The sequence below is a fragment of the Staurois parvus genome, unplaced genomic scaffold (assembly GCF_062004578.1).
Source record: "Staurois parvus isolate SC_StPar_1 unplaced genomic scaffold, SC_StPar_1.0 ptg000784l, whole genome shotgun sequence".
In the NCBI taxonomy this organism is placed as follows: domain Eukaryota; kingdom Metazoa; phylum Chordata; class Amphibia; order Anura; family Ranidae; genus Staurois; species Staurois parvus.
In genome coordinates, this window is record NW_028318580.1 from 44068 (window position 1) to 66565 (window position 22498).

Consider the following 22498-nt stretch of genomic DNA (forward strand, 5'->3'; position numbering starts at 1 on the left):
AAATGGCGCCCGAGACTATGTGACGGTCTCCGACAAAATGGCGCCGACACAGTTGTTTTACATAGTAATTAATGAATGGGTATAAATGGAAGGCTTGACATCCAATCGGCTACTCCTGATGAAGTCACATGTCGGGACGTAATGTGTAGGGTACGCTGATGACATCAAGCCATAAACCGGAAGTCTACGTTCCACCATTTTGAATAAGGGATCCATGTAATTTCATTCAAGAAAAACACTGTATAGAGAGTCCTTAATCCTGAAGTGTCCCAGGTGGACACTTACAAATGTGAGTGCATTTTTACAATATATTAATAAAGTTTAATACATCTTGGCTATACTTCACTATATGGAGCCTTTTCTTTACTTATCTGTGGAGTGTTTTGGAGCTTAGATGTGCTGAAGGAGGTGGAGATCTTTGTACCAGCATACCCTCCTGGGTTAAAGGGAAAGCACAGTTTGACCTGAGTATTCAGGTCATACCAGAAGGTGAGTGCAATAGTGTGTTGGAGGTGGATAAGCACTGGGGGGGTGACACAGGAGCACCTTGTGTATATATATATATATATATATATATATATATGCAGTAGAGTGATTATACAAATTCTCTTGGAGCACAGCGGTCTTAAAGGGACAGTTCACCAGCATTTTGATACCATAACATTGGGACACTTGCTTGATGGTATATGATGCACAGGAGACATATCGCATAAGCACATGTGAAGATTTTGGAGTATTAAAGGGACAGTTCACCATTATATGATTCATTTGGTATTTGGATACACTATTTATTTAGCACTGGTATATGCAGTTTATTTACATACATGTGTTGATATTTATTTTGATGTAGCACATCTTATTCTCACGTAGCACAATTGTATTCACATATGCACATTGGATTTATTTAGCACTGTATTTGAGTTTATAGTACTGCGCTGCATTTTTTTGATTTATGGTTTATATGTGGGAACACATTACATGCTAGCTGCAATACTTGTTGTATAGGAGATCCATTGCGCTGTAGGTATTTCATACACAAAAAGCGCTACTTACATTCAATTGTCCCTAGTGCTGGTGGCTAAGTTGAAATCCAAAGTCCTCTGCTCCCCATACCCCTACATCTTCCAGTTCTGTGTGGGTTAATACAGCCTGGTCCTGTCATAGGCACTCATCAAGAATACCCAATATCCCTGCCATTTCCACCATCCTCCTCTCGTTCATCTGCTTGCCCAGTCATTGTGGCTCATAAGAACTTTTGCATTCTGAGTGCAACTCTCAATCTTGGAGCAATGACACCTCACCGGGTAGCACTGCATTCTTAGTTGAAGCTCCAAATAAATCCCTCGCATTTAGCCAGCATTCGCCACATATGCTCCAGTCAATGCATCTAAAGAGCTCTAAGTAGTTGGGTGTTGAGGTTGAAATAAAGCATAAAACAAATATTTAATTTACATACCAGGCTCAAACTGTCCTTCAATGAATCCAATGACGTTTCTTATTGTTTTCTTTACATTGTAGGTCTTGACATAAAGCTTTATTTTGCTGTAAATATAAAAAAAATAACATAGCATAAAACTAACGGCATAGCTTAGCTTTTGTGTCATCCATGCCTGTTAAAAAGATTATAAATTCATGAAACTTTGTAACTGAAAGCAGAACTACTGTAAAGTTCTGCTGTTATTTAGTGCGAGCAGACAGGATTTTTATTGCAGAAGCCATCTGCAATATCTCTTCTGCAACAAAAAAAAAAAATCTGAACTGCAGATGCACAGTTCAGCTTACAGTACCTGGCCCGTTCCCAAGGATGGCTAGTTCCTGTGCAGGAGTAATGTCATCTGGTTCCAGCCAATGAAGCTGGCTAGAAATTGTCACACAGAAGAAAATTAAGACACCATAGAGCAGCGGTTCTCAACCTGGGGGTGTCGACCCCTTTGGGGGTCGAACGACCATTTCCCAGGGGTCGCCTAAGACCATCGGAAAACACATATTTCCGATGGTCTTAGGAACCGAGACACCGCTCCTCTGACTCAATCGATGTGTGGGCGGGATGACACGCTGCCAAGTCACCTGGCCACACCTCCGGGATCCCTCAACAACTCCGCCTCCTCGCCGCTGATTGGCCACCGGAACTGTAGCTCAGGAGAGGCACACAGGCGGCCAATCACCGGCGAGGAGGTGGAGCTTGGAGAGGAGGAGCCGAGCGGCAGCGCGCGTAGATCTAAGAAGATCGAGGGAACTGCCGGAGTAAGTGAAGAGGAGAGCGGCCAGAGAAGGAAGACAGCTGACAGGTAAGTGAGAGAGCGAGCCCAGGCTAGAGCAGGGGTCAGCAAGGTAAGTATCATTGGTGTCAGTGGGAGGAATAGTGCCCCATCATTTGTGTGACTAATACCAACAATGGGGCACTATTTCTCCCACTGACACCAATGATGGGGCACTATTTCCTCCCCCCCCGCACTGACACCAATGATGGGGCACTATTCCTCCCCCCACTGACACCAACGATGGGGCACTATTCCTCCCCCCCACTGACACCAACGATGGGGCACTATTCCTCCCCCCACTGACACCAAGAATGGGGCACTATTCCTCCCCCCACCGACACCAACAATGGGGCACTATCCCCCCCCCCACTGACACCAATGATGGGGCACTATTCCCCCCCCTGACCCCAAAGATGGGGCACTATTTCCCCCCCTGACCCCAAAGATGGGGCACTATTTCCCCCTCCACCACACTGACATCAATGATGGGGCACTATTCCTCCCACTGACACCAATGATGGGGCACTATTCCTCCCACTGACACCAATGATGGGGCACTATTCCCCCCACTGACACCAATGATGGGGCACTATTCCCCCCACTGACACCAATGATGGGGCACTATTCCCCCCACTGACACCAATGATGGGGCACTATTCCCCCCCCCACTGACACCAATGATGGGGCACTATCCCCCCCCCCACTGACACCAATGATGGGGCGCTATTCCCCCCTGACCCCAAAGATGGGGCACTATTCCCCCCCCCACTGACACCAATGATGGGGCACTATTTCCCCCCCCCACTGACACCAATGATGGGGCACTATTCCCCCCACTGACACCAATGATGGGGCACTATTCCCCCCCCCCCACTGACACCAATGATAGGGCACTATTCCCCCCCCCACTGACACCAATGATGGGGCTCTATTCCCCCCACTGACACCAATGATGGGGCACTATTCCCCCCACTGACACCAATGATGGGGCACTATTCCCCCCCCCCACTGACACCAATGATGGGGCACTATTCCCCCCCCCACTGACACCAATGATGGGGCACTATTCCCCCCCCTGACCCCAAAGATGGGGCACTATTTCCCCCTCCACCACACTGACATCAATGATGGGGCACTATTCCTCCCACTGACACCAATGATGGGGCACTATTCCCCCCACTGACACCAATGATGGGGCACTATTCCCCCCACTGACACCAATGATGGGGCACTATTCCCCCCACTGACACCAATGATGGGGCACTATTCCCCCCACTGACACCAATGATGGGGCACTATTCCCCCCACTGACACCAATGATGGGGCACTATTCCCCCCACTGACACCAATGATGGGGCACTATTCCCCCCACTGACACCAATGATGGGGCTCTATTCCCCCCACTGACACCAATGATGGGGCTCTATTCCCCCCACTGACACCAATGATGGGGCTCTATTCCCCCCACTGACACCAATGATGGGGCACTATTCCCCCCACTGACACCAATGATGGGGCACTATTCCCCCCACTGACACCAATGATGGGGCACTATTCCCCCTACTGACACCAACGATGGGGCACTATTCCCCCCACTGACACCAACGATGGGGCACTATTCCTCCCACTGACACCAACGATGGGGCACTATTCCTCCCACTGACACCAACGATGGGGCACTATTCCTCCCACTGACACCAACGATGGGGCACTATTCCTCCCACTGACACCAACGATGGGGCACTATTCCTCCCACTGACACCAACGATGGGGCACTATTCCTCCCACTGACACCAACGATGGGGCACTATTCCTCCCACTGACACCAACGATGGGGCACTATTCATCCCACTGACATCAGTGATGGGGCACTACTCCTTCCACTGACACCAATGATGTGGCACTAGTCCTCCCACTGCAAAATTACAGTTATGAAGTAGCAACGAAAATAATTTTATGGTTGGGGGTCACCACAACATGAGGAACTGTATTAAGGGGTCGCGGCATTAGAAAGGTTGAGAACCACTGCCATAGAGGGACAGGGACCGTCAGGAGGAAAGGCGAGTATTGCTTCCTTTGGATCTGCTTTAAAGATTAACTCTGGGCACAAAAAAGCAACTATAAAGGATAATGACTGGAATTCAGTGAAAGCATAAATATAATTAGTCTATAAGGCAAATTCTACCTTGACTGTATATCAGCTTTCTGAATACTTTCTGAATCCACACATGCACAGCAGGACTTTGGAATATGAGAGAAAGAGTTAATACTAGGAGCCAGTTTAACACTTCATATGCAAGGACAGAACAATGGAATGGCCCATCAGTGTGCTGCTGCTCCTTCAGTGGCCAATCACCAGGTTGGTGGTATGTCCTGGACCAAGTTGTACTGCCTAGTAACAGTGACTTTAAATGTTTGCTACTATGAAAACTCCTTTATAAAACCAACTATAGACATCTTCCACATACTCTTATTTGTGTAACACCCTGCACAAGTGTTTGATGCAGGACATTAAAGTGAACACATGATGGCAGTGCCTTGCAGAACAGTGCCATTCACACCCTGTAAAACAGCCCCATGGAACTTGTATGCTGAACCGCAGAACTTTACTAAGGAGTAGTGTATGTAGGAACTACATTTCCCACAGGAGCTGGCGTGTGGGCAGAGGAATATATATACAAAAGCCTGGGAGACTGGACAAGCAGGGAGAGATCTAGAGAGAGGTGTGCTGCTGACTGCTGGAGGACTGGACTAGGCCATCGAAGGAAGGAAGGAAGGCCGAGAGAATTTGCTGATTTCTGACCTTGCCGCATTGTCTAGAAAGCTAATCTGCCAGCAAGTGTCCGGACGGGACGCTGCAGGCGGGACCAGAGGGTGCATGGAGGCTCCATCAGAGGTGAGAGAAAGACCGCCAGAATATGCCAGATGCCATCCCTTGGGTAAGAGAGTCCCAAGCATTACCACGGAAAGGGAACACTGACACTTGCTCCATATTTGTTACTTTCCTGCACACAGTTGTTACAAGTTGTGGCCTAGCTCCTTCAACCGCTATTGCTTGACCACACTCAACACAGCCTTATCAGAACTGATAGCAGGGCAGCCATTCCACAGACTGAACCACAGCTGTGTTACCACCATAATCAACTTACTCTTCTAAAGAGACCTTTAAAAAAATAGAAAAAGAACATTGGGGAACTTGAGAAAGTACAGAGAAGGGCAACTAAACTGAGGCATGGAGGAGATCAGCTATGAGGAAAGATTAGAGGAACTGAATGTATTCTCTCTTGAGAAGAGGAGATTAAGGGGGGATATGATCAACATGTATAAATACATCAGTGGTTCATATAGTGAACTCGGTGTAGAGCTATTCACCCTGAGGTCATCACAGAGGACAAGGGGGCGCTCTTTATGTCTGGAGGAAAATAAATTTAATCTCCAAACACGGAAAGGTTTCTTCACAATGAGAGATGTGAAAATATTGAATAGACTTCCTCAAGAGCTGGTTCTGGCCAGCTCAGTGAATTGCTTAAAAAAGGCCTGGATTGTTTCTTAGATACACAGAATATAACTGGATACTAACATTTATAGGTAAAGTTGATCCAGGGAATATTCGATTGCCTCTCAGGGGATCAGGAAGGAATATTTTTTCACAGCAGGAGCAAATTGGATCATGCTTTGCTGGGGTTGTGTTTGCCTTCCTCTGGATCAACTGTGAGTATAGGATTAGAACTTTGTTTTTTCTATGGTTGAACTTTTGTCTTTTTTCATCTAGACTAACTATGTAACCTTTTCCCATTGCACCAATAGTCTTGCAGTCTAGAGGGAACCTACTCTGTCAGTATCACTTCTGCCAGTTTAACATTATTATTACAGGTACTTATATAGCACTGTCAATGTATGCAGCACTTTACATATATGTTGTACATTCACATCAGTCCCTAACCCTCAAGGGGTGTCCAATCTAAGGTCCCAAACTCACATCATACATACACATACTAGGACCAATTTAGACAGAATCCAATTAACCTACCAGCATGTCTTTGGAGTGTGGGAGGAAACCAGAGTACCTGGAGGAAACCCACACAGGCACAGGAAGAACATGCAAACTCCAGTCAGGTGGTGCTGTGGTTGGGATTCAAACCCATGACCCTAGTACTGCCAGGCAGACGTGCTAACCATTTAGCCACTGTGCTGCCCACATTTCACTGCTTTAAATCTATTAGTGTCTAGCAGTACTGTTGCTACACTATTTTGTGCCCTAGGCAAGACCAGCTGCTAAATAAATAAAAAAAATTAAATATTAAAAATATTAAAAAATATATTAAAATCAACAAAAAATGAAACTGCTAAATTTCTTTTAATTTGCAAAAATAAGTGCCATAAGATGCCACCAGCACCAATATTAAAGACAAAATCAGTGTCACAGACGAACTGTATCTGTGGATGGCAGTGGCAGCGTTACAGTTGCAGTGAATGGAGTATGATGGATCCACACTGCCAGATCCCAGGCTGGAATTTCCCAGGCAATGAGGGGAGATAAAATGCTGTGACAGCAGTCAGCCCAGCCCACACACGCAGAAAACACCTGAACTGAGCGATCCCACACAGTGACAGATCCAACACATCACACCACCAACAATGACAAAGAGCAGGCACCAGAACAGCGGGCTTTGGGATCGTAATGATGTCATCACTCATGTTCAGGCCGGGTCACATTCACATAGACACGAGACAGAGTAAGACATAACCTTCCTCCGCAGGCGCAGCTCCACCTCCGCTATTGAATGGGAAGAGAAAGGCTGGAACTTCACAGTGATCAGCAGTCACCAGCCAGCTTGCAGTAAGGGACTAAGGCTGGCCATACATTATACAATTTTCTGTTCAATTTCTGCCCAATTTCCTTTAGATTTGCCTTCAACGATGTAGTGCAAGCGCCTACCTAATTGGATACAATTGAAAGTGTTTTATAGGTTTGAGCTCATATTATATGGTGTTTGGTAAATCTAAAGCAAAATTCTCAAGAAAATTGTATAATGTATGGCCAGCCTTAGTCTGAGGAACACTGGAAGGAGCAGCAGCTCACCTGCTACACTGGCCCCAGACACTCTGCATCTTCCTTTGTCCATTCTTCCTCCCCTCTGCAGCCCCTCTTAGCTGGAGGATCATTCATGATGTGGCCGCATCCCACACAGAGAGAGTGCCAGCCTGTGCTGCGCCCAGGCACCCCTAAGTGGCAGTGCTCCCTAGGCGGCCACCTAGTTTGCCTAGTGGAAGCACCGGCCCTGGTGACTAGTGCTTTAAAGGGGCATTACACATGTCAATTGCTACTTTCAAGGTGGAGTGCTGTACTTCCCTTGCTCTACTGCATTGTTCTTCAGGGCCCAAAGTGAGCTAGTCTACCTGTTTGATATTTCGCGTTGCTCACTGGGGACTGTAAAGCCACCTCAGGATGAAGGTATTGTGTTAGTTTCTGAAAAGCAGGCCTGCTAACATTAACTCAAACTCTGTGATGAGCGTTGTCTTTTCTTCATTTAGGCTGACACAAGTAACAAATTACTTTTTACATGCCAATTCTGTTTATGCTGTGTAGTCAAGCTATATTGACGTTTGCTATAAACCTTTTACCAGTTTACTTCAATCAGTGTGCAAGCTTACTTTCAGGTGGTGATTTATTCTGGTTGAGAGTGTACTGTGGTGTCAGAAGGTTGGGCTTTCAGAGAGGGGTCCAGAGCAACAGGGAGCCCGAAAATAATTCACCAACTGCTAAGGGGGTAGTTCTACATTATATTTTTTGATTGTTTTATATATCACACACACACATACATACACACACACACACACATACATACACGTACACATACACATATGTTTAGTTTTATCTGCCAAACTATTTGTATTTCTGTCTATCTGTCAAGGTCCTACCTTTCCCCAGACCTTGTGCTGCTCCATGTGCTGGCATCCATCTTAGGTGTCTGCAAAGCATTGTGGGATCCTTTATGCTTTCAGCCCTCTGTGGCTCCTCCCCCAGGAGGTGGCGGCTTATCACATATAAGTCTGCTGTTTGTGGCTGTCCATTGCATTCGTGTCCTGTCTGTTGCACAACAGCAAGCATCTGTTTAGCTACTCATTGCTTTCCTGGATACCGACTCGGCTTTGGCTAAGACTCCTCCTGGCTTCTGACCCCGGCTCTGGAGACCATTCTTCCTGGCTCCAGATCCCGGCTCTGGCGACGATTCTTCCTGGCTCCTGACCCCGGCTCTGGCGACGATTCTTCCTGGCTCCTGATCCCGGCTCTGGCGACGATTCTTCCTGGCTCCTGATCCCGGCTCTGGTGACGATTCTTCCTGGCTCCTGATCCCGGCTCTGGCAACGATTCTTCCTGGCTCTTGACCCCGGCTTTGGCTACGATTTCCGCTGTTGGCCTTGCATAGACTGTTGTCTTATTTTTATATTAATAAACCTACCTTTAATTGCTCCTCGCTCCCTGACACTATCCAGTCCTGGGATGGTGACCATTTTTTTTGTACTGCAGTTCAGTAGAACCCACATCCCTCGTTCCTCCCCCCCCCAGTCTGTGACTGGACAGTGAAAGAAGGAGCAGAATTGCAACTTTTGTCCAGTATGAACAGAAGTACTGTCAGAAGTCAAATTATAGAAATGTTATCATGCATGAACTATTTAATATAGTGCAAATAGGACCATGCAAAGTGTACAACCTTGTTTATATTATTATGATGGTCACCTTCAATTCATGGACTGTATCTGTTTAATACTAACTGACTTGGTCATGTTATTTGTAGTTTTACTGAATTATTTTTACATTTTCTATACATGGAACAATGTTTTTTCATAGATCTCAATGGTTGTAAAGGTAATTTTTTTTCACCTTAATGCATTCTGTGCCTTTCAACAGTAGCTTCCCCCAGCCCCCTAAATACTAATCTGAGCCCAATCTCAGTCCAGCGCTGTGCACATCTGCAGCAGTTCTTCCCTCTCTCACAGGCTTGCCTCATGCAGTTGGAGCCATTGGCTCCTGCTGCTATCAGTCAAAAGCTGTGAGCAGAATGCAGGGGGTGGGGCACACAACTGCACTTAGTCCGGCTCAAGATCAAGCCTACCTGAGTGCCCCCAGAGCAAGCAGCACCTCAGTGTCAAAAGCTGTGAGCAGAGAGCAGGGGGTGGGGTACACAAGTGCACACAGCCCAGCTCAGGCTCAAGACTGCCTGAGTGCCACCAGATCAAGCAGCTTGCTATGGGGGCACTCGGAATGGAGGAAGAGCCAAGAGTGCAAGTGGGGGGACACCAGAAGGAGAGGTTCAGGGCTGATCTGTGTAAAATCATTGCACAGAGTAGGTAAGTATACAATGTTTGTTATTTTTTTCTTTTTAAAAGCTTTTAAATCCCTTTAACCGCTTGCCGACCCTCCGCAGTGTTTTCACTGCACCTGTACGCACAGCGCCGTCTTTTAACATCGCTGTGCAAAACAGGTAGGGGGCGCACGCGAGGCGCGTGCCTGCCCTACCCGTCCCGCCGATCGTGGCAGCGGGAGTCCATCACCGGCTCCCGGCGGGTCATTTCCCGCCGGGTGCCGGCGATTACAAATTATCACTGACAGATAGCACGGCTGCATTGTTTACATTGCAGCTCTGCTATCTGTCAGTTCAGAGCACACTGAACCTGAGAGAAGACTTTATCTCTCGGGATCAGCATGTTCCTGTGAAGTACACACCCCCGCCCCCTAGTAAAACACTCCCCTCACACAGTTAACCCTTTCATTACCTAATAAACGTTAACCCCTTCCTCCCCAGTGCCATTAGTACAGTGTCATTGGTTTTTTTTGCACTGATCACTGTATTGGTGTCACTGGGGATGTCAGTGACCCCAAGTCAGTTCCCCCCCCGTGTCAAAATGTCAGCTGCAGTCCCGCAGTCCCGCCATAAGTCGCTGATCACTGTCATAAATCGCTGATCACCGCCATAAGTCGCTGATTGCCGCCATTATTAGTATAATAAAAAAAAAATCCCCGCCATTTCCCTCATTTTCCACAATTTCCCGCCATTTGTAGACGCTTTAACTTTAACGTAAACCAATTAATTTACACGGTTTGGCATTTTTTTTTAAGCAAAGACATGTCGCAGAATACATTTTGGCAGAAATTTATGACTAAATTTGATTTTTACATTTTTTTTACTGGACATGTTTTATAACAAAAAGTCCAAAATATAGTTTTTTTTCTCAAAATTGTCAGACTTTTTTTTTATAGCGCAAAAAATAAAAAAACGCACAGGCGATCAAATACCACCAATTTGTGGGAAAACAAGGATGTAAATTTAATTTATGTACCGTATTGCATGACCGCGCAATTGTCCGTTAAACTAGCGCAGCGCTGTATAGCAAAAAAATGGTGTAAATTGCAGTATCTATACCATAGTTTGTAGACCCTATAACTTTCACACAAAGCAATCAATATACACTTATTGGGATTTTTTTTACCAAAAACATGTAGCAGAATACATTTTGGCCTAAATTTATAACTAACTTTGAGTTTACTATATATTTTTTATAGCTGAAAGTAAAAAATATTGTTTTTCTTCAAAATTTTTGGTCTTCTTTTGTTTATAGCGTGAAAAATAAAAAGCGCACAAGTGATCAAATACCACCGAAAGAAAGCTCCATTTGTGTGAAAAAAAGACGTAAATTTCGTTTGGGTGCAGCATTGCATGACCGCGCAATTGTCAGTTGAATTAGTGCAGCGCCAAGTAGCAAAAAGAGACCTGGTCAGGAAGGCGGGTAAATCCTCAGGAGGGCAAGTGGTTAAGGATGTATTTATTGGATCGCATATACGAAATATAGTCTTATGGTTTGGTTTCATTGATTTATTGGGCATGGCATAATTGTTTCTACATAGATATAAATATTATCAATTAAAAATATTAAAATAGCACAATTGCTTTTGCCTGTATATACTGTTTATATCTATGTTTTATTAATATATAACAGATATAAATTGTATTCATATAATAATGGTTTACCTTCATGTTCCAATTACCCTTTGTATCACCTTTGGTACTTATTGTTTTTACCCATGTGATTATAACAATTATTTTCTGTACTTTTGATATTTACTTACTGTAATTTAATCATTCTTTGCATTAGCTTATACCAGGGGCGGACTGACCACTTGGAAACTCGGGCACTGCCCGAGGGCCTGGGGTCAGTAGGGGGCCCCATGAGATGCCCCTGGTACCTTTTTCATAGGCTTTTTTGAGTTTGGGCAAGGACACAGGGCCCCATGATCCCCTATTGCCCGGGGCCCCATGAATTGTCAATTCGTCCCTGACTTATACTACAGTACATCAGGGTTGATTTACCTAAGGCAAATAGGCTAGTCAGTTTACAAAGGAAAGTCGGGCCTTGCAAGGAAAATTTCTCCAGAACTTAGTGAATGTGGCAAAATTTCACTTTGAAAAGAATACCCAATCGCGTGTAAGGAAAATTAAATAATGCATTTTTGCCTACGCATAATTGGATATTGGAAGTCAACTTATTCACCAAGCTCTGGGGTAAATTCCTTTACCAAGTGCACAGTCTATTTGCCTTTAGTAAATCATCCTCATCAAGTCTCTGCAATTATAGATCTCTTAGTTTATATTATTTTATGCTGTCTTGTCACTGAAGTGACTAGCCCCAGGTTGTACCTTTTTATCTGCAGCCCTTTCTCCTCTATATTAGTTCAAAGACTACACTGACAAACAGACTTTTCTCAGTAGTAGAAGGTAAGGGGTGGGGATTTGATGTCACACATAATGCAGAGCTAGAGGACAGAGCTCAGTGAAACCTGAGTAGAGGAGATGGATGCACCCTCTTCTACACACTTTCATTGGGGAACATACAGAACTGAGACTGTCAGTCACCTGCTGTGTGCTGGAAGGGGGGTGGGCCATCACCTGGGAGCCTGTGGGCCATCACCTGGGAGCAGGGGCAGACTGACAACTCATGGGGCCCCTGGGCAATAGGGGATCATGGGGCGAATTGGCCTGGGAGGCTGTGGAGTCAGCATAAAGTATTATCAATGACTCGGATAGCAAAGGGGAGAGAGATCAGAGATAAATTAGGCTATTATTCACTATAGAAGGATATGCTTTGTTCATGTTTCATGTTGAAGGTTTTAAACCAAATGTAACTATGATGGGGGGGGGTTAAGTCCCTGAAACACATATTGTGAAAAATAAAATCTTACTGAACTCATACAAATTTTGTGGCTTAGCATGTCCTAAAAAACACTCCAGAGATCCTCTAGGACACATCAAGTGACAAACAGCTGCCTCTAAAACTTGGATATTCACCTTGACTGTCCTTGATTTCAAAACTCCACCAACATATCCTGTTGAGGCACATTAACTAGACAGGTCACCTTGGTCAGTGAAGACTACTTTGCACTAAAATATAGCCTGGTCAAAAACAAGCTGGTGATTGGACAATAAAGTATCACCATTGAGTATGTTCCCTCAACAAAGAACTCTGGAAAGCTCAAAGAACTGATGTTTCCTCTCCCAAATATGAAGCCACTGGATCAACATAACAGCCAGAAAAATAGGATATTTAGAAGGAGATCAACAATGGCACCCTAATTATTTTTCTTGCTAATGAGAAAATAGAAAAAAAAACAGTTTAAAACTGTGAATGGAAAATGCCATTACTTCATTGTATAACAAATAAGAATATTCTCAGAGTACTGTTCTACACTGTGGCTGAATTCCAGCACAAGCTGCCAAATGACCTAAAACTAACTAACAGAGCTTTTGATCTGGACATTGGCCAGCTTTATCCAAATGTATCCAATTCTGGATCTGGTGGAAGATTTCATGCCCTGATAATTCCGCAATAGATGAAACGGCATGTCTTTGAGATGTGCACAAGGGCACAGTACATTTTAGGTTTACAATTGTGCAGCACATCTGCTTTCCTTTATGACTAAGGAAATACCTTTTTGTGAAGCGTGCAAACAAGTTTTTTGTTAAACTTCAAGCACATACAAAACAATATTTAATGCAGTGATATCACTCCTTGCCAGGGTCGCCGACACTGCTGATTTCAGTTCAGGCTGCGGAGGAGCAAGGTACTGCGAGGGAGGAAAGGCCTGGCCAGTGTAATGCAGTTGTCACGTACCTGATGGGAGACTGAAACGATGAGGTTGGCCTCACTTGTGTCACTTGCCCTGACCCCACTGGAGTTGGAACAGAGGGAGTCTAGGACCAGGGGGACAAGAGCACCAGTAGTTGTTTGCAGCTCTTGTAGATGATGACCCTGGAAGGCTGATGATCTTTTAATTCAGGCACAGTAGTAACAAGTAGAGCAGGGCTTGTAGAATGCCAGGCATGCACCAGAGCAAGGCAGGTAGTGAGGGTAAGAGACAGGAGCAGTGTCATAGGAATATACAGGGTCATCAACAGTTGGGCAGCATGGTACAGAATCAGAAGAAAAGCCAAGGTCCAGGAGCAGAGTCGAAGTCAGGAACCAGTATCAATCAGGAGAGCAATCAGAGTCAGGTGAGGAACAAGCCAGGTCAGCAACAAAGGAATCACACAGGAACAAGCAGGACATGGGGGAGCTGAAGACCAGTCAGCATCTAACATGGGCAGAGACACTCTATAAATAGGCCGTCTGGCGCCAATCTTCACTGTGCGTGTGCACGATCGCGCATTTCTGCGCACAGCCCACAACTCTTCTCCGGGAGTTCCTATGTGCATTTCTAATCGCGATTTGCCTTCCTGGAAAACCCTCACAGCAGTCAAGCAATGAACTTTGTAGAGACAACATCACTTTACCCTACATGGCAAGGTTTTAGTATCTTTTTTTAAAGGCAGCCAGTGTAAGCAGCTTAGCCTGTATTCATATCTATATTCTGCAGTAGCACTCAGATTGTAAAAGGGAGAGGCATCACTAAAAGCCAATCAAACTCAACTGCAGGCACCTGTGCTAAGGAGAGTAAAGAGGAAACTGGAGACCTCATCAGTCCGGAGCTGCTCCTTTACTGTCCAGTCATAGGATGGTGCAGGAAGGCAAGTTGTATTTCCTAAAGCGGAACTGCACTGAAATAGATGCTCACCTCCTCAATCCAGAGGTGCAGTGATTAAATCCCTCATCAGCCACGGTCATCTTCTCCCCAGCTATTTCCAGGTGCCTTTCAATGTGTCCACCATTCCGGCAGAGCTGGAGTGTGCCGGGAATGTGCCGTGAGCTGCGCATGCAAGCTCAACATCCATTCAGTAGAGAACTGAAAGCATACAGTTTGTTAGAGCAAATGAGACAGTAGCATGTCTCTTCTGCAATAATATATACTGCTTGCAGTTGTTAGTTGACTTTGGTTCCACTTTAAAGCCCAATATACACCATCCAGCCTCCCCCTGGATCCTCTTCCCCCTATTTATTTTTATACTACATATACTTAACTATTTGTTTTAGAAATAATTAGGCTGATCATGAGATGCAAAACATTTTCTACCCCTTTGCCTCTTTTCTATCACTGGGAAGAGCTCAGTGATGCAGAGCAAATCACTAATTGTATTGTGTCATTGTGCTCAGAGTGCAATAAGCTGTGGTGACACACCAACAACTGTTGGTGGTGGTGGTGGTGTGGGGGTTCATAATGCCCTGCACACACAGGTAGTTGGTTAAATGATGTTGGATGTTACTCAACCAGGAAGAGAACCAGCACTGGATTGCAGAATGAGTGAGTCTGCAGGGAACAGCCCAAGGGTGGGTATTATATTTTCTATTTTTATTTTTTTTTTTTTATTAAGAGAGAAATGTGATTGGTATTGTATACTTTCCAATGTTTTTGTTGTTTTATCTAGGTATTTGTGTAGTTGTATTCTCTGTGTGTAAGGACCTAGATTACCTGCTGGTGGCATAGTGATTCCCTGGGCAGGGGGTTGTAATTCCACCAGCGGTCGTCTCCCAGCAACCAGCTGATCCCATAAATTAGTTTGCACCTGATGCTGGCTGCTGGTAGTGTATTTAGATCCTCCCCTATTGGTGCCTCTCGCTCCAGTGTTTTTCTTGCTAGCCATTATCCTGACCTTGCACATTCCCTGTACCCTGCTGCCTTGTAACTGCTCTCCTTTGTTCCTGATCCCAGCTTTTCTTCCCTATTCCCATCTGCTTCCTGCACCTCCAGTTTTCCCTGTTTCTTTGTGTCAGGGTTGCCAACCTCCCCTAACTTTTTTTACTGACAGAACATGGAAAATTTACTGACAGCACATTTTTTCTTTTACTGGCAACGTGAAAAATATACAGAGCTCCTATTCGAAACTAAAACAACCGCAGTATAAACACAATCTGTAAACACTGACAATACCTATAACTGGTAATTGGTCTGGTTTACATTTACAGTAAAAAGTCATCACAGCATGACACATTTTTAACCACCTTGCTGGGATACAGTTGAAAAACATTTTGTTATGCATGCCAAAGAGAGCAATGAGCATGACCAGATTGGGTCTAATAGTGGGAGCTGTAGCAAACTTGCGCATCAGAGATGGACGCAGATTCCCCCTTTTATTAAAAGTATTCATTTATTATTTATTCTCCTTCCCCCTCCCTTTCTGAGAGGCACCGTGACAGATGTGTGTGTGTGTTAAAGTGTCACAGGCCAGATCCCAGCAGGGAGCCACAAGGCTCCACTCTGCCCAAGAACCTGTGGAATCTCTCACCTCCTAACAGAGATAAGGCAGCTTTTCCTAGGAATTGAAAGAGGTCTTAACCTCATAAAACCTAGCAGCGTAGGTGACAGAATTAAATGAACATTCCTCAAATCAATTTTATCCTATGTCTCATATCTTGGAATATGAGAGACATACATAAAAACCGGGCACCTCGTCAGATGGCCCCTGCGCAGACTAACATTTTGATGGGTCACACGCCCACTTCAGATCATCTGGGGAGCCAGAACATAGAACTCGTACACCGTGTAACGTACAATTTCATAATTCATATCTAAATGATCCTTAGACTTATTTGTAGAATAAAATACCTGCGGGAAGGTTATCGCTTGTGCAGATGGGAAGTTATAGGCCAGAATATGAATTATGAAAGATGCTGGTTCTGATTTTGGGTTCCGCCTGCCAACCCCTCCCTAAACAGAGTATTGGTCAGTTACTCAGAGCCACCCCCTGCTGGGGGACTTTAAAAAACAGGCTAGCAGGCCTAAAGAGGAGTTAAAAAGTCTTCTCCCAATTTTTAACATCAATATACCACCTGGGGAGACCTTTCGCTCTGAAACGTGATCTGCTTCCATTCAAGGCTTAAATGGCAAGTAACTTAACCCTTTAACTTCTCCTATTATCTTGTTGCTGTGCTATGGTTCTTTGTGTGTATATATATATATATATATATATATATATATATATATATATATATATCTTAGTTACATCTTTTTCTGTAAATATTTTATTGCACCTGTTTGACTCTTTTAGTAATAAATCTTTTTTCTGAAAGTGTTAAACTGTTTCTAAAGCGCTTAGTTGCAATTTACGAATTCCTGCCTCTAAAGAGACGCTACTGTGTTTGTCTAATCCTCTGCCCAATCAACCTGCGGTGACCATATTGGACAGACGACTTTTCAACCATTATAGTGTATATTTGATAAAGAGAGTTTCCTCTTTCTCTGTACAAAAAGGGGTGGTGGCAGTGAAGGGTTAGTTGCGTAATTAACCCGACCCAGTAACAATCGCTCAGGCTGACAGCATATCGATCGATTGACCATTAGCTGGAAAATCATTGTGCAGGGTTCAGCTGGGTGTGGTATTGTTACGCACGTCACATCGCGGTTTTAGAACGGCCAGTCCTTCGGTCACGAGTTTGGTGAGAAGGTCTGGGGTTTGACGCCGCGATCGTGACAGGAGCAGCCTAAATGAGGATGATTAAACAGAACCGCTCCCTAACCACCTACCTCTAAATTAATTTGCTGCTCTCTGGGTAAGTACACATTGCCATGGCCTTGATGCTTAGCTTCTTAGTACTGTAATTTTAACTCTCACATGTGTCCACCTTGCCCGTTGAGCTCAATGGGACTGCAAAGGAGCCACAAGTCAAAGGCTTGGCTTGTGGTTGTGACTCAGTATTTCAATGCAAAATTCCTATTCGGTTGGAAAAAAAAAACAAACAAAAAAAACCCACATTCAAGTAGCAGCAGTATCACCTCCTGCACTAACAGTGGGAGAGTCTTAAGGGGCAATAAATACAAGGAGTGTGTGTTAAGTACAGAGTTCAGGGTTCAGGTGTGCGCTACATACAGAGCGCAGATTTCAGGGCTACGCTGCATACAAAGGGCAGGGATTAGGGGTGTGCTGCATACAGAGTGCATTGTTCAGGGGTTCGCTGCATACAGAGTGCTGGGTTCAGAGGTTCACTGCATACAGAGTGCAGGGTTCAGGGGTTTGCGGCATAAAGAGTGTGGAGTACAGGGGTGCCCCCTCCCCCCCCCAGACTGCCTCCTCTACCACTACAATGCTCTACTCCCACCTCCAAATCCCCCTCCTTGACAGTACCTGATAGAGAACTGCGGCTGCAGAAGAGAAGGATAGGTTACTCAGGAGGAGAGTGGTGTGTAGCTGCGGGGCACATGGGGCCTTGGGTACAGGCTTCAGGAGTTTTTGCCACCAGAAAGGAACCAGGTTCTAACTACCTATCTATGCAGAGAGGTGGCAGGCCAAGCACAGTTGAGATCACTCCGCAGTCGAAACTAGAGGAGCAGGGCTAGCAAATGCTGCTGCTGGCTCCAGCCTGCTTCTTTTTTAACCAATTTAATACCGGGCAATTTTACACCTTCCTGCCCAGGCCAGTTTTCAGGTTTCAGCGCTCTCACACTTTGAATGGCAATTGCGTGGTCATACAACATTGTACCTAAACTAAAATTTTATCATTTTCTTCACACAACTAGAGCTTTCTTTTGGTGGTATTTAATCACTGCTTGGGTTTTTATTTTTTGCAAAATTAACAAAAAAAGACAGAAAATTTTGAAAAAAACCCACGTTTTTCTTTGTTTCTGTTATAAAAGTTTACAAATAAATAAGTGTTCTTCATAAATTTAGGCCAATATGTATTCTGCTATATGTCTTTGGTGAAAATAACCCAAATTAGGATGTATTTTTTAGTTTGTAGGAAAGTTATAGAGTTCACAAACTATGGTATAGATCTGAATATTGATCAATCCTGAAGTACTGACAGCCAATCTAATTTCTTGAGGTCCAAGAATGTCAGAATAGTACAGATATCCCCCAAATGACCCCTTTTTGTAAAGTAGACAGTCTGACGTACTTCATAAGAGGAATGGCAAGTTTTTTGAAGTTGTATTTTTTTGTCATAATTTTTCGGAAAATGAAAAAATTAAAATAATTATTTTCACTATTTTTTTTTACATACTGTTACCAGTGCAGTACAGCATCATCATATAACTGGCATGGCGGTGATCAGGGACACTGACTGGTGACAGTATGAAAAAAAAATATATATTTTTTTATTTTTTATTTATTACTTTTTTTTATTTTTTTTAAGATTGTTTTTCATATTTTACTATGACCAAAGTAGTACAATGTTACCATAGTAACATTTACTACTTTGGGGAAGTGATCAGTATTTTTTTTTTTTTTTACACAATTTGCTTATAGCAAAGAATTACTTTGCTATAAGCAAACATTTACCTGAATGACATCGATTCATTCAGGGTTTTTTTTTTTTGCTTAGCTGTGATTTGGCCACAGCTAATCACATGACATGTGCATGTGATCACTGTGACCATTCACAGCTAGACACTAGTATACAATGGATGGCATGAATGAAGCCATCCATTTTATAAAACTGTCATGTGACCTGCTGTGATTGGTCACAGCAGGTCACATGGTACGGGCAACGGGGCCGATACTCAGATCTGTCATTGGCCGTGTCCGAGGTACACGGCCGGTGACAGATTGCACTGCTGCGCGGCTCTGCAAGTGCAAAAACTGCGCATGTGTGGGAGGACGCCAAATGGCGTCTACCCGGAAAGCTAGTGCATTTTTGCGGCCACCAAACGGCCATTGGCCGGGCGGCAAATGGTTAAAATAATCCCAACTGGCTCCAAATTCTTCCTGCATAAGTGGCTGCGGGTGCTGCATCAAGCTGTCAAGGGGTTCTTTTTTTTTTTTTTACACTTGCCCAGCCAACACTAACCTGCCTGAAAAAAGGACTGATTTTTACTGACATAAAATTTAGCTAACGGATGTTTACCGATGGCTGTAAAACGAAATGAAAAAGAGAAGCGCACCAACCTTGTGCATTACCTCAGTAACCAAAATTTATTAATTATAAAAATATACTCACAAACAGCGAATAAAATCAGGCATGTAAGTCCTCAAAGGGACTTGAAGATAGCACGAATCCCATCGAGGGGATGGATATTCAGTACAGCCGACGCGTTTCGAAGGGTGTCCCTTCTTCATCAGAGCTAGAAATCACTGATTTTTACAAACCATCAGAAAATTTGACGGTTGGCAACACTTCTCGGTGTTCCCCATTTTGTATATATCGTATATAGTTAGCGGTTAGGCTGTTTATTAGTTATTCTGTCATCTGGTTTAGATATTTTTAGATTTGCAGTGTGCTGGTGTTTGGATGGATTTTGTTTCTCTGTAAATAAATCTCACATAAACTATACATAGTCTGGTCCCAGTTTCCTGAGTGTAGCTACACAGATTTGGTCATCCTTGCTGCTGATTCCTGACAGTGTGTAATTTGTTTGCCTTAACTTACAATGATAGGATCACATGTTCTGGCTGCAGTTTGTAGGGCCATGGTTGATCAAGTCCCCTATGTCAATGTATTCCTTTGCCTAGTTTGTCCCTGTTCATCAAAGGGACAGTTCTGCTTCCTGTTCCAAGTCACAGAACTTCCAACAGGTGCATTGCCATCTGCTCTGTGTTGCATCCTAAATGTGGGGGTGCTAATATAATAAACATCTTCCAACAGCAAGCTCTTCGTGTGTCCCAGAATGCTCTACCTGCTTGTAAATGTCAGATCTAATTACAGTGAAGCTCTCACCTGCACCAGACTGAGAGACCTAGGGATTGTGGGATATGTAGTTTCTTCACAGGAAATGTCAGTTATCAGACTACAGACATGCATTAACTTGTGCAGTGCCATATGGTATCCCGCATGTTTGAACACAAACAGAAGATTAACTTTACTATAGGCTGTGTGTACAGAACAAATGACGCCATGATACTACATGATCAATGCACATCTTATACAGGTGAAAAACACAAGATGTAGGTAGGAAGGTTTATAACATCTTTAACAGAAGTAGAGAACAGCCAGGCCAACAAAACACAGCTGTCTAAATCTCAGGACTGCATGGACAGAAATGCAAATCTTTTGTGATAAAACAGGTCTTTTAGGCCTTTTTCCAACAGGCGCTGTCCAGTCTGATCAGCAGGGGATCCATGAACAGATCTGACCAGAACAGGATGGTGTCCATTCAGTGTTTAGCTTCATGTTTAGCTTGTGTTAAAAGCCACAGCTTTCTGGACCCATAATAGATCTATAGGCTGGATGTGAATGGACTGTTTAAATCTGTCACTCCAGTCTGTCACTTCTAGGTTGGAAAAAAAAAACTGAAGAGGACACACATCTGTTTACATCAACCCGCCAATAGACTTAATCTGGGTACACATGGACTGAATATTGGCTGGTTAAGGAACCACACGACCTTTGGACAGTGTGTACAGCTGTCCTTCTGACAGAAGCCGGTCTAAGGACCAGTTTTTGTCAAAGGGACATGATGAAAAACCAGCATCTGATCAGAACTCACAGCCAATGACTGTGGGGGGGGGGGTTCCCTTGTCAGAACACAAAGGCACAGCGGAAGAAATCGTTGCGCTAACATAGCTTAGTTAGTACAGCGATCCCTCAGTTTTTTTTCTTTCAGCCCACTGGGAAGAAGGAAAATAAATCTCAATGTGTGTACCAGGCTTTACATATCGCTTCTGAGCAGGTCTGCCCAGAAAACTGACAAGCAGACTTGAATGGACCGCCTGTGTGAAAGGAGCCTTAGCTGATTGAGTAATGTGCAACTTTGCTGTTATGTGTTTAATGCACACAAACTACCAGTAAATATATTTCCCATGATTACATTTACGCACTAACCCATAATACCTTTTTTTTTTCACTGTCTGAGTTAATACTGCAATAGTCAACCATAGTATAATCTGATTTTCTTTTGCTGCATGATGAAAATGTAATCTGTAGCCAGAAACAAAATGCTTTTCGTAATACAAAACTATTCTAAATGTGAAATCACTACCGATGTAATTACTGTAGGCTTTTCTGTTACCAAATATAATGCCTTGTACAAAAATAGCTTCAAATTAATTTAAAATCACATTATTATTAGGACACCTACTTGTGGCTTTTACATGGATAGTAAAAGGTTAGAATAAAATGCAGCAGCTGTAAAAGAAAACTGCTGTACATTGGAAGAAAAAAAACAATTAAATTAATTTATTTAAAATTATTATAGATGCAGCTAGGAAATTTCAACCAGTAAATTGATTTACCAGGACCTACCTACCTACCATACAGTAGGATCCAATATAATATTCACATCATTATTCCCAAAGAGGAACATATTTAGCACCACATAATGAGCAAATATTTTTTTATATAATCATTATGGTATTTTTTTTATAATTTAAAGTGGGACTGGCCTCAGGTAATACACAGATGAAACAAATCCTCCCACATAAGTTGCACCTATCTGTCTACAGTCTTCTCTTCTCTATGTCTGTTCAAAGTGCTTGAATTTATAAGCTTGGCTGAGAGTTCTGATAAAAGAGCTGAAGTTAGGCTGTGCAGAGCTTAGTGAGGAGAGCTCTGAGAGCTGATTGGAGGGAAGGGACATACGCTCATCCACACAGATCACAGGAACAGAGCTGAGGCTGTCAATCTGCTGGAGGTTCCTCCCCTGTCACCATTTTTCTCTTGGTGTCAGGAAAACATGTCAGAAGTGATTCATGCTGATTGACAGGCAGACATGACACTTAGTGCTCTTGAGACAAGTACATACTATAGAGGGATATGCTTTGTTCATATTTCATGCCAGAGGTGTACAACCACTTTAAAGAAAGCAATTAGGTCATTACTGAACAAAATGAAAAGAATGCAAACAATACACTGAACTCAAGACAATACACTGAACAAGA

The 22498-nt window shown here is 43.8% G+C and overlaps 1 protein-coding gene across 1 annotated transcript in view; it reads right to left on the reverse strand.

The window, feature by feature from the left end:
• The window catches only part of LOC149444333 (glutamate carboxypeptidase 2-like), a gene marked incomplete at its 3' end in the record, with an annotated part of 113942 nt that overhangs the window by 36965 nt on the left and 54479 nt on the right, over positions 1-22498 (reverse strand). Inside the window, exon 7 of the mRNA XM_089654650.1 lies at positions 1457-1542. Coding sequence (XP_089510776.1) covers positions 1457-1542 — 86 coding nt within the window. The remainder of the gene's footprint in view (positions 1-1456; positions 1543-22498) is intronic.